Source organism: Mandrillus leucophaeus, unplaced genomic scaffold (genome assembly GCF_000951045.1).
Source record: "Mandrillus leucophaeus isolate KB7577 unplaced genomic scaffold, Mleu.le_1.0 Scaffold539, whole genome shotgun sequence".
Classification (NCBI taxonomy): Eukaryota; Metazoa; Chordata; class Mammalia; order Primates; family Cercopithecidae; genus Mandrillus; species Mandrillus leucophaeus.
In genome coordinates this window covers 125436-136355 of record NW_012105797.1, presented here as the reverse complement: position 1 = coordinate 136355, position 10920 = coordinate 125436, and the positions used below count along the sequence as shown (strand labels likewise).

Genomic DNA, 10920 nt, shown 5'->3' with positions numbered 1-10920 from the left:
TTTAGTCCCCTGGAGCAACTCCTACTAAGTTTTAATGTTTATCTTGCACTTCACTCCTTATTAAAATTCTACTATTGATGTCCTATTTTAACTTTTTTTGTTTGTTTGTTTGTTTGTTTTTTGAGATGGAGTCTGGCTCTGTCGCCCAGGCTGGAGTGCAGTGGCCGGATCTCAGCTCACTGCAAGCTCCTCACTGCAAGAACGCCATTCTCCTGCCTCAGCCTCCCAAGTAGCTGAGACTACAGGCGCCCGCCACTTCACCCGGCTGGTTTTTTGTATGTTTTAGTAGAGACGGGGTTTCTCCGTGTTAGCCAGGATGGTCTCAATCTCCTGACCTCGTGATCCGCCTGTCTCAGCCTCCCAAAGTGCTGGGATTACGGGTTTGAGCCACCGCGCCCGGCCCTCTTTTTTGTTTTTAATGACACTATTTAATGACTATTTTGAAGAATCAGGCTGATATTTTGGCAGAGTGTCCTTGATAGGGATTTTTAAAAATGTTTCTCCATTAGTTTTTTTTAAGATTACAAATGCCCATGGAATCTTAAGGGTTGTTACCACAGTAGAAATGGAAATCTAGTTTTTTGAAAAAGATTCTGATGCAGTTGAATATAAAATCTTTCCTTCTGTTTCTGTCTGCCTGTCTATGCCTCCCTCCTGCACTCCTTCCTTCCATCCCTCCTTGATTATTGTGTATGTAATATTACTGCCTAGAAATTGGACTGTAAAATTAACTTATAGGCCAAGCACAGTGATTCATGCCTATAATCCTAGCACTTTCGGAGGCTCTGGCGGGAGGAGTGTTTGCAGCCAGGAGTTTGAGACCAGCCTGGGCAACAAAGCGAGACCCCATCCCTACAAAAATCAAAACAAAACAAAACCCCAGAGAACCAAATTCACTGGGAAAGGTGGCATGCCTGTGGCCCTAGGTACTCGGGAGGCTGAGGCGAGAGGATCACTTCAGCCCAAGAGTTTGAGGCCGCAGTGAGCTATGATTGCACCACTGCCCTTCAACCTGGGTGACAGAGTGAGACTCTGTCAAATAAATAAATAGATAAGTAAGTAAGTAAATCAACCTCCAGATTACTAATTCCTTGACGTTCTCTTTAGATGTCAGGATTTTTACCCATATACTCTTTCATACAAATGTTTTTATATTCATAAATGTAAATAAAGAATTCAAGAGGACTTAGATATTGAAAAGTAGTAAAAATAACTTAGATAAGGACTTGAAAGGGCATTTATACTTTGGCCAAATATATAAAACTAAAATGTCTTATGTTGGAGATGTAAAATTAAAAACAGTTCTGGTTGGGTGTGGTGACTTAACGCCTGTAATCCCAGCACTTTGGGAGGCCAAGGTGGGAGGAAAGCTTGAGGCCAGGAGTTTAAGATCAGCCTGGGCAACACAGTGAGACTCTGTCTCTACAAAAAATTAAAAAATTAGCTGGGCATGGTGGTGCACGCTTGTCCCAGCTACTTGGGAGGCTGAAGTGAGAGAATTTCTTGAGCTTGAGAGGTAGAGGCTGCAGTGAGCCATAATCTGACACTGCCCGCCTGCCAGGGTAACACAGCAACTCCCCGTCTCAAAAGGCGAAAATAAGAAAACCCTAATTCTTTGACACAAGTAAGTTTGCTATTGTTAGCATTGTGTAAGATTTAGATTTAGACATAAATAACAAATAATTTTAATAGATTTAACATAGCTATCCTTATGGAAAAGGTATAACTATGATTTTGTCCATGCAAAAATATGTGTAATTTTTTTTTAAGTTATTCTATTCTCTTGCTTGGTTCAGTGAGTAGCAAAAGTAAAAGCAGGATATTTTACTGGCATTAAAGCGTTTCAGGTTTTTAGTGCTTGAGTTTCTTTTAGATACCTGTCTGAACATCTTGGTGATTGGGTGCTATCCTACCACCTTTATTAGTTTTGACTGAGACAAAGTTTTTCTTCATATTGTGTCTTTATCACAATTTGCTCCTGGTTTGACCCTTTATACTCTATAAAACAAGTCTTTTTTTTTTTCCTGCATAGCTGTTTGTTAAATAAAAATGGAAATGGTATTCTAGTGGAGGTTTTCATTTCTTGACTAAATATTCTCAGAGACTTTAACCATTCCTCACATAGCAGCTCCACCATAAATAGCTGGTATGATCTTGGGGAGTTATTTAATCTGTGCTTGGTTTCCTTGTGTTTAAAATTAAGAATGTTGGTACCAGGGTCATAAAGTTACTGTGAGGATTGAGTTATTACGTTTAAAATACAACATTTGGCATGTAGTACACATTCAGTAAATGTCAGACACCACAGTTGACTCTTCAGCAACACAGGGATTGGGCATAGACCTCCTGCGTAGTTGAAAATCCACATATAACTTTTGACTCCCCTAAAACTTAACTACTAATAGCCTACTGTTGACCCAGAAGCTTTACTATATAACATGAACATTTGATTAACACAGATGTTATCTGTTACATGTATTTTATACTGTATTCTTGCAACAAAGTAAGCTAGAAACAGAAAATGTTATCAAGACAATCATAATAAAGAGAAAATGTATTTACTATTCATTAAGTGAAAGTGGGCCAGCCTAAAAGTCTTCACCCTCATTGTCCTCACATGGAGTAGGCTGAGGTAGAGGAGGAAGAGGAGTGGTTGGTCTTGCTGTCTCAGGGATGTCAGAGGTAGAAGAAAATTTGCATGTAAGTGGATCCATGGAGTTCAAACTGTGTTGTGTTGTTCAAGGGCCAACTGTATTGTTATTTCATCTTACATTGTTTCTCATCCATCTTGTCTATTCATGAACCTGTTTGTCTTTCTCAAAGCATAGCTGAATGCAGTGGCAACTGTGAGCTGATCAGCCCAGAAGGAGTAGTACAGTCCTCACCTCCCCCATTAATATGGGTCAAAGAGCCGGGGATGGTGGCTCAGGCCTCTAATCCCAGCACTTTGGGAGGCCAGTACTTTGGCAGGCCAAGGCGGGCGGATCACGAGGCCAGGAGATTGAGGCTGTCCTGGCTAACACGGTGAAACTCCGTCTCTACTAAAAATACAAAAAATTAGCCGGGCGAGGTGGCGAGCGCCTGTAGTCCCAGCTACTAAGGAGGCTGAGGCAGGAGAATGGCGTGAACCCGGGAGGCAGAGTTTGCAGTGAGCTGAGATCCGGCCACTGCACTCCAGCCTGGGCGACAGAACGAGACTCCGTCTCAAAAAAAAAAAAAAAAAGGGGGGGGTCAAAATTGGAATTGATTTTTAAACATTCGTTGTGGGGAATTTAAAACATTAAAAAAAAGTAGACAGACTAGTATGATGGACCCTCATATACCCATCCTCCATCCCCAGCAGCACAACCAATGCAGCCCTATTTGTACTTCATCCAGTTCCTCCGTGGTATAATTGTAACTCGTCTGTTATACTTAGACTGCATGCCTGGTTTATCTTGATAATTACTAAAGCTTTTAGGATAATGCCTTGTTTTCTTAGTAAATAATTGTTGAATTAATGAAAAATGAATCTTGCCTTTGGATTCATGCCTGGATCAGCTTCTGTAGTTTGCTTGTGTAGGTGGGTGAGTGGGATTGAAAACAGATTTGTCTATATTTACTGTTTTTTAGATGTCACTTCGGTTTTGTTTAAATAATTTCTTCCATATCTGCTCATGGATATATATATATGTATGTGTGTATATATATATATATATATGGTAATCTTACTGGTGCAGTGTCTGAGTACGCTGAGAAATCCAATTATCTGGGATTGAAGACTTCAATTTACTATTTTCTTAGAGTCTTCATTATTTTGAGCTTGAAGACTTTACCCATGTTTATCATAGGCCGTCCAATCTGATAATCATGTTGTCTTAGCTAAATGGAAGCAGAATTGAAGAACTGTACCTTATTTGCCATCTTTATTGGAATTATTTTTTAAGTCAGATTTATTATGGAATAATTTACATATTGTAAAATTGTGGTAATTTATTGGCTTCAAATTAGAGGTCCTTCTTCCCAGTGTCCGTTTGCTCCAAACCTAACAAAAAGACAGCTGCCATTGTAATTGACTGTAGTACCTTTTTCAAACTTGTTTTTTCATAACCCTATTTTTACTTGTGCCTTATTGTTACTCTGCCTACACCTTTTACTGAAGTTTTAATATATTCACAGTTGTTTTTAAAGTGGTACTGAAGTGTGTAACTCCTGCTTAAAACAGGGATAGAGGCAATGTAAGTCTGGTTGTATTCATCTAGTGGGATAGGAATTCTGAAGGTGCAGTATGACAATTAAGAGTATTGCCTAGAGAGGTTAGCTTCTAGCACTCAGATCACTACCATCACCCTAAGATTGAGCCTATGTGAGCCTGCTTAGTAGAAACAGCCAGCTGAGACAGGATTTGTACACTGCATACACCTCAAAGCAAAAGAAGGCTTAGTGAAAGTGAGTTTAGATTTACCCTCTGTAATTTATCCTGTAGTGACTTAGTATAGCTCTGCCTTTCCCGCTCCTAGCTCTAGTTTTAAATGAAATATCTCTAGCTGGAGAGGAATCTTACCCTTCAGCGTTAGCAGTTTTACCTTAATTATTAAAAATTTCATCAAAGATTAGTTAACAAGGTCTTGAAAACAAGAATAAGATTTGTTTTAGACAGCAGGCTGAGAAAAGTATTCTGATAGAGAACATCATATTGCCATGACACCATGGCCTGTGAACCTCAAAACTGCAGTATTTCACCTTTGATACTTCTGCTAGTTTGCTTACTTCTGAACTTAAAAGATTCAGAAAATGTATTCATTTAGAAAATATCTATTGAGCATCTACGTGCTGGGAAGTATGTTGCATACTAGCTAAACAAAACAATGAACAAAACAGATGAACTTGCCATATGGAGTTTATAGTCTAGTAGGAAACAAAATGAAAGTTACTTGAAGCCATATAGAAAAATTGTGCTTTGCTTATACTTTAAGGATTTAACCAATTATTTTAAAGTGAACTTGGAGTGACTTTTCCTTGAGTTGTTTTGCAAAATGTATTTGCGCATTCAGAGCTTTGGGTTTAACATGTTTCTCTATGTGTGCTGGTAATGTGAAATTAAATATTAGAGAGGCAAAACAATTTAAACAGAGGGAGAATATTAGAATACATGTATTATAGTGAGATTTCAGGATAATGACTTGTAATACATTTGTGTGGATAAAACTGTATGTTTGTTTTGCCAAATGGACCTTTGCAAGCAGAAAAGAATAAATATCTTTATGGCCTTTCTTCTCTTCAAATGATTAATACTTAAGAATTGAACATTTGTATTTATCTTTCATGTGGAGGAAAAAAATGACAGATTTGTTGATGGAAAAGTAAATCTTTCAAATAGGAGGGAGGGTATAATAGAGCAAATGGAAACCGTGAGACTAAGATCACGTTGGAATTATGTGACAATGTCACGTGTCTCTTGGTGAGAAAACATGCCTCAGATTCCTTATTTCAACAGAGTACAACAAAGTGCCTGAATTGAGTGATCCCTCCTAGTGTTAAGATTTTATCATTTTAATTTTTTTTTTAATCTAGCAGTTTCTTAACGACTTGGATTGTTGGAAAGTCAAAATGCTCTTTTATTTTGGTACTTGTTCAGGTTCAAGAATTAAAAACTTAAGATGGGGGAAGAAGGCTTTGCTTTCTCTAACTCTTATTTTCTGTAGGTACTTCGTAACTCAGGAAGACCTCATTTATTCCCAGTAATATGTTTTACTAAACTCTTTCAGGTAACTCTTAAAAGACTGTGTGACTTAATAGTAGATCATGGCTTGAACTCAGTTTTTATTTATTGTTGTTACTAGAAAATTTTTGTGAAATATTTTTCTTTGTCTCTGTAGTTATCAGAGACTACTGCAGACGATTGCTGTACTCGAGGCTCAGCGTTCTCAAGCAGTCCAAGACCTTGAAAGTTTAGGCAGACACCAGAGAGAAGCACTAAAAAATCCCATTGGATTTGTGGAAAAACTCCAGAAGAAGGTATACATTGAACCCTTTTTAAGATTTACTAAGATCTGTTTGGGAATAGCTTAAGAGAATTTGGCTAATTCTTTTTTATGGGTATATACTTTCTAAAATGTTTAGTTTTTTTTGGTCTATAATTAGCCGTACTACTTAAGGCAAGATACCAACTTCTTCCACCTCCACCAGGCAGACAATAAAATATATCCAAATGAAAATAGCTAGAAGCTTTTATTGGATATTTGTATGGGAACTTGTCCTATTCCTTAGCCATTTTTTTTCCTAGCTTTTCCTGTTATCTTCCCCTTCTTTGAGTATTTTTCCTCCTCTGTATCAGGACTTAGGGATTAGTAAAGCTAAAAGAAAAAAATACTTCAGAATTGATTAACTACATTTGTTTCTGGGTTACTTTTGCACACTAGTACCTTTGTGCATATTGAGAGAGAAAACAATGGTGATCAAAACAAAATCTATTTTTAAATATCTTTAGAGTTACGATAGCCAAGTCCATGAGGAAGAAGTATAAATTTTACTTAATTCTGAAATGCCTTTTTTAAATGTGAAAATTCTACATAATTTTGTTTTCCTTACAACAGAACTTTCATGCTTAACACTTAACCACTTAAAAGCGATACAGGTTTTTATAATGAATTTCTTGGTGTGTAAATATGGAGATGATCTTGATGTGCATTTGTGCTGTAATAGGGACCCACTAATTGTTCACTAAATTTCAGAGGTATAATATTAATCAGCATTGTATGAAAAGATTAGAACTGAAAAACGATGAAAAAGAATCCTCTTCTTAAAAAAGAAATGAAATCTTATCTTGTGTGACAACTTTAGTATCTTTATGAGTTACCTGTTTTGAATTAGTTACAAAAGTGGTCTACCAGGTATTAGGAGAGCAGCTCTGGGGACCTTATTTCACTAGATGTGTTAATTTATTATTTGAATGTTTCTAGGTATATTATTTAGTTGGTAAACATTTCTTTCTCTTCATACTTTTAGAAAACATTGAATATCATAATAGATGTAGAGTCTATATGTTGATTTGTTAAAACTCTAAGGTTTTTAGAATTTTGGTGTATCTTCTGTGTTAAAGTGAGGCCCCTTTAAGTGTTTATTGATTCTGCATTGCTGTTATTAAATAATTTGCTGGTACAAAAAGATATAAGACTTATAATGGTTATTTACAGTGAATTCAACTAAAACAGATGGTGTTAGTAAAGTAAATACTAATGAAAAATTCATTAACTTTAATTTCATTTCATTTACTTTCCCGGGTAGGCAAAAAGATGTAATTAGGCATATTTACTAGATTTGTATGCTGTTGATTATTTCCTGTTTCTTCACTTTCAGGTTTAGTTTGAACAGACTTTCATTTCTTTTTTTTTTTTTTTTTTTGAGTTGAAGTCTCACTAGGTCACCCAGGCTGTAGTGCAGTGGGGCCTGATCTCGGTTCACTGCAACCTCTGCCTCCTGGGTTCAAGTGATTCTCCTGCCTCAGCCTCCTGAGTATCTGGGACTGCAAGTGCACTGCACCACGCCTGGCTAGTTTTTTTATTTTTAGTAGAGACTGGGTTTCACCATGTTGGCCAGATTGGTCTGAAACTCCTGACCTGAAGTGTTCCACCAGCCTCGGCCTCCCAAAGTGCTGAGATTATAGGCTTGAGTCACTGTGCTCAGCCTGGAATGGAATTTCTTTTCACTTTATTTCAGAAATAAAGATGTGATGTTGACCATCTTAATAATTTTTTATAAAAAGACACAGAAATATATTAAATTAAGATACTTTAATAACCATGAAGTTATTAGTGTCTGAGAATTTTTTTTTTTTAATTAAAAAAGTCATGTTCTTTGGAAAAAAATTTTCCTACTAGGTTTAATTTAAAAGGTTGATTCTTCTATTTTTCTGGGTTTGTTCATACAAACTCAATTTGCCTATTTTATTTAGGTTTATCATATTAGTTATGTTGTTGACTTGTAAAATGTTTGTTTTAGTGGACATATAAAAAATTCCTCTTAGTTCATATTAATGAAACTGGTGATATATATTGGTATATGGAATGCAGAGAACATTTATGGGTTGTTAGTTTTATTTAATATTACTATCATTATTTTAAAAGACACTGCCCTCCATCTAGAAGTAGTACTTAGGTTTTGCTAAATTCATTTATTCACTTATCATCTTTAGCATTTAATATTTAGACTATATTAATTAACTTTATTGTCATTTGGATTTAAACATGAATAGAAATGCCCCGTTGATTATTTGGATTTGGAGTCATCTGAAAATTTGACTGTGGTTGATTATTTCTTTAATTACATTTAGACTTTTACTTTATCTTGTTTTTTCTCCCCTGCCCCCAGGCTGATATAGGGCTTCCGTATCCACAGAGAGTTGTTCAGTTGCCTGAGATCGTATGGGACCAATATACCCATAGCCTTGGGAACTTTGAAAGAGAATTTAAAAATCGTAAAAGACATACTAGAAGAGTTAAGCTAGTTTTTGATAAAGGTAAGAAATCATATGATAAGAATGTAAGTAGAAAAATATCTGGCAATGTTTTGCTTTAATGGTTCTGTATGTGGTCTTATTTTTCAGTAGGTTTACCTGCTAGACCAAAAAGTCCTTTAGATCCTAAGAAGGATGGAGAGTCCCTTTCATATTCTATGTTGCCTTTGAGTGATGGTCCAGAAGGCTCAAGCAGTCGTCCTCAGGTAAGCAGTGTGAAATATTGGAGTAGGAAAATTTGAATTTTAGACAAAACATTTTAACATTTTGTGGTTTGTGTTTTTAAAATTAAAGCGTCTTTCACTGGAAGGTAAAGGAGATAGGAACTTTGAAATTAAGAGAAACTTAGGTTGGAGTCCTAACTTACGAGCCGTGAACCTTCAGACATCATTTATGTTGAAGTCTCTAAGCTGCGGTTTCCTTTTGTATAAAATGTAGTTAATATTACCTATGTTGTAGGGTTGTTGCTGAGGATTAAATAGGTAGTGTATGCAATGTGCCTAGTACAGTATCCGACACATAGTATTTAGTCTAAAAATAGTAGCTCCTTTGTGTGTAGTGAAATGTGACCAGGATTTGAGTCCTGGCCTTGCCACTCTTAGTAGATGACCCTCAGTGGACATGTTACTTTTCAATTCTGAGCCCACATTTCCTTTTCCTTTTTTAAAGCGTGAAGTTACAGTACTATTTTGTATTTCACAGGATTGCTGGGAGTATAAAACCAAACGAAATAAAATAATGTGAAGGCATTTTGTAAACAGTAAAAACAAAAAGCATATACATTAAAAAAAATTTACTCAAATATTTCGAAATTAATTTAAAAATTCCACAATTTGTGTGTTATTTGGCTATATCACAGGTTAGATGTTGTTATTTTCTCTCTGACAAAAGCCTTGTCTTACGTGCAGATGATAAGAGGACGCCTGTGTGATGATACCAAACCTGAAACATTTAACCAATTGTGGACTGTTGAAGAACAGGTAATAGATATTTCAAAATTGTGTAGGCTTAAAAAATAAAAGTAAACAGTTAACATTACAGTCAATATTATGAGGCTTACGCCTGTAATCCCAGCACTTTGGGAGGCTGATGTGGGTGGATCACTTGAAGTCAGGAGTTCAAGACCAACCTGGCCAACATGGTGAAACCCTGTCTCTACTAAAAATACAAAAATTAGTTGGGCGTGATGGTGTGTGCATATATAATCCCAGCTACTCGGGAGGCTGAGGCAGGAGAATTGCTTGAACACAGGAGGCAGAGGTTGCGTTGAGCCAGGATCGTGCCACTGCACTCCAGGCTGGGCAACAGAGTGAGACTCCATCTCAAAAAGAAAAGAGTCCATATTTTGAGTCAAGTATATATTGTTGTTTGTGATACCTGTTAACCATGAGTTTTAAATATTTAGACTTATTTTTGTATACTTTTTTGCATACTTCAAGAATTTTGGATTTTGAGAATGTGTAAACTCTTGTTTGGGGATAATTTTAAAAGAAGGAACCTGGGTTTTGAGATGGCAGTAGAAGTGGATGGAATAAAATAGATGTTTTTGTAATATAGCTTTGGGAGAGAGAAAAACCTGAGGCCAGTAAAACTGAGCTTCAAAGTGCATTCTTATTTTTGTTGTCAAAGGGAGATGAGGAAGCCAGTCAGCGTTGGCATACAGCTAACATTTTTTTTTGGCTAGTGGCTAGGGTTGTTAGTGGGTGAAGTTTGAGGCACATCTTTATCTCATATGGTTATTAACCCCACAGCTATACATTTAGCAGTTTATAAAAAGCTTTGGGAAATCTTTATTTATTTCAAGCATCCAGATTTTTCTGCATCTTCTGCAACTATGAGAAGATATAGGAGACAAGAAGGAATATTAAAATCAAATATTTGAATAAAGGACCACACAAAAGAAGGAAAAGCTTCTTTTAATAGTTGAAATTTAAGTGAATTCACACGTTTTTGTTAAAACTGTAAGGGGAAAGACATAGTCTAGTAAGAAAAGATGGTCAGTGGAAATCACTAAAATGTGTAATCTACCAATTTGTTTACTTATTTTCTGTTTTCTTATGAGATCTTTTTACTCACGTGAATAGAAAACTTTTGTAAACTCTTTCATAAGTTTATTCTCTAATTTCATTGTTCCCTGTGAAGTCTTAAGTTTCTAACTAGAAATTTTTCCTACCATGAGGGTTTCTAATAATGTAACCCCCAAAGGTGGGAGAGAGTATTACACTTAGAAATGAAATGTGAATGTATTTATTTAGAAATACAGTATTTAAAATTAAATACATATTTTCTTAAATTTGGTCTTGGGTATGGCTTAGAAAAAACTGGAACAGCTACTCATCAAATACCCTCCTGAAGAAGTAGAATCTCGACGGTGGCAGAAGATAGCAGATGAATTGGGCAACAGGACAGCAAAACAGGTAATTGAG

General features: G+C 36.1%; 1 protein-coding gene across 2 annotated transcripts in view; it reads left to right on the top strand.

Annotated features, from left to right (window-relative positions):
- ZZZ3 (zinc finger, ZZ-type containing 3) overlaps positions 1-10920 on the top strand; it is a 121719-nt gene that overhangs the window by 96196 nt on the left and 14603 nt on the right. For both annotated transcript variants that reach the window (XM_011997360.1, XM_011997361.1), the window contains exons 6-10: positions 5859-5997; positions 8350-8497; positions 8585-8700; positions 9403-9474; positions 10810-10911. In XM_011997360.1, the coding sequence (XP_011852750.1) occupies positions 5859-5997; positions 8350-8497; positions 8585-8700; positions 9403-9474; positions 10810-10911 (577 nt within the window). The remainder of the gene's footprint in view (positions 1-5858; positions 5998-8349; positions 8498-8584; positions 8701-9402; positions 9475-10809; positions 10912-10920) is intronic.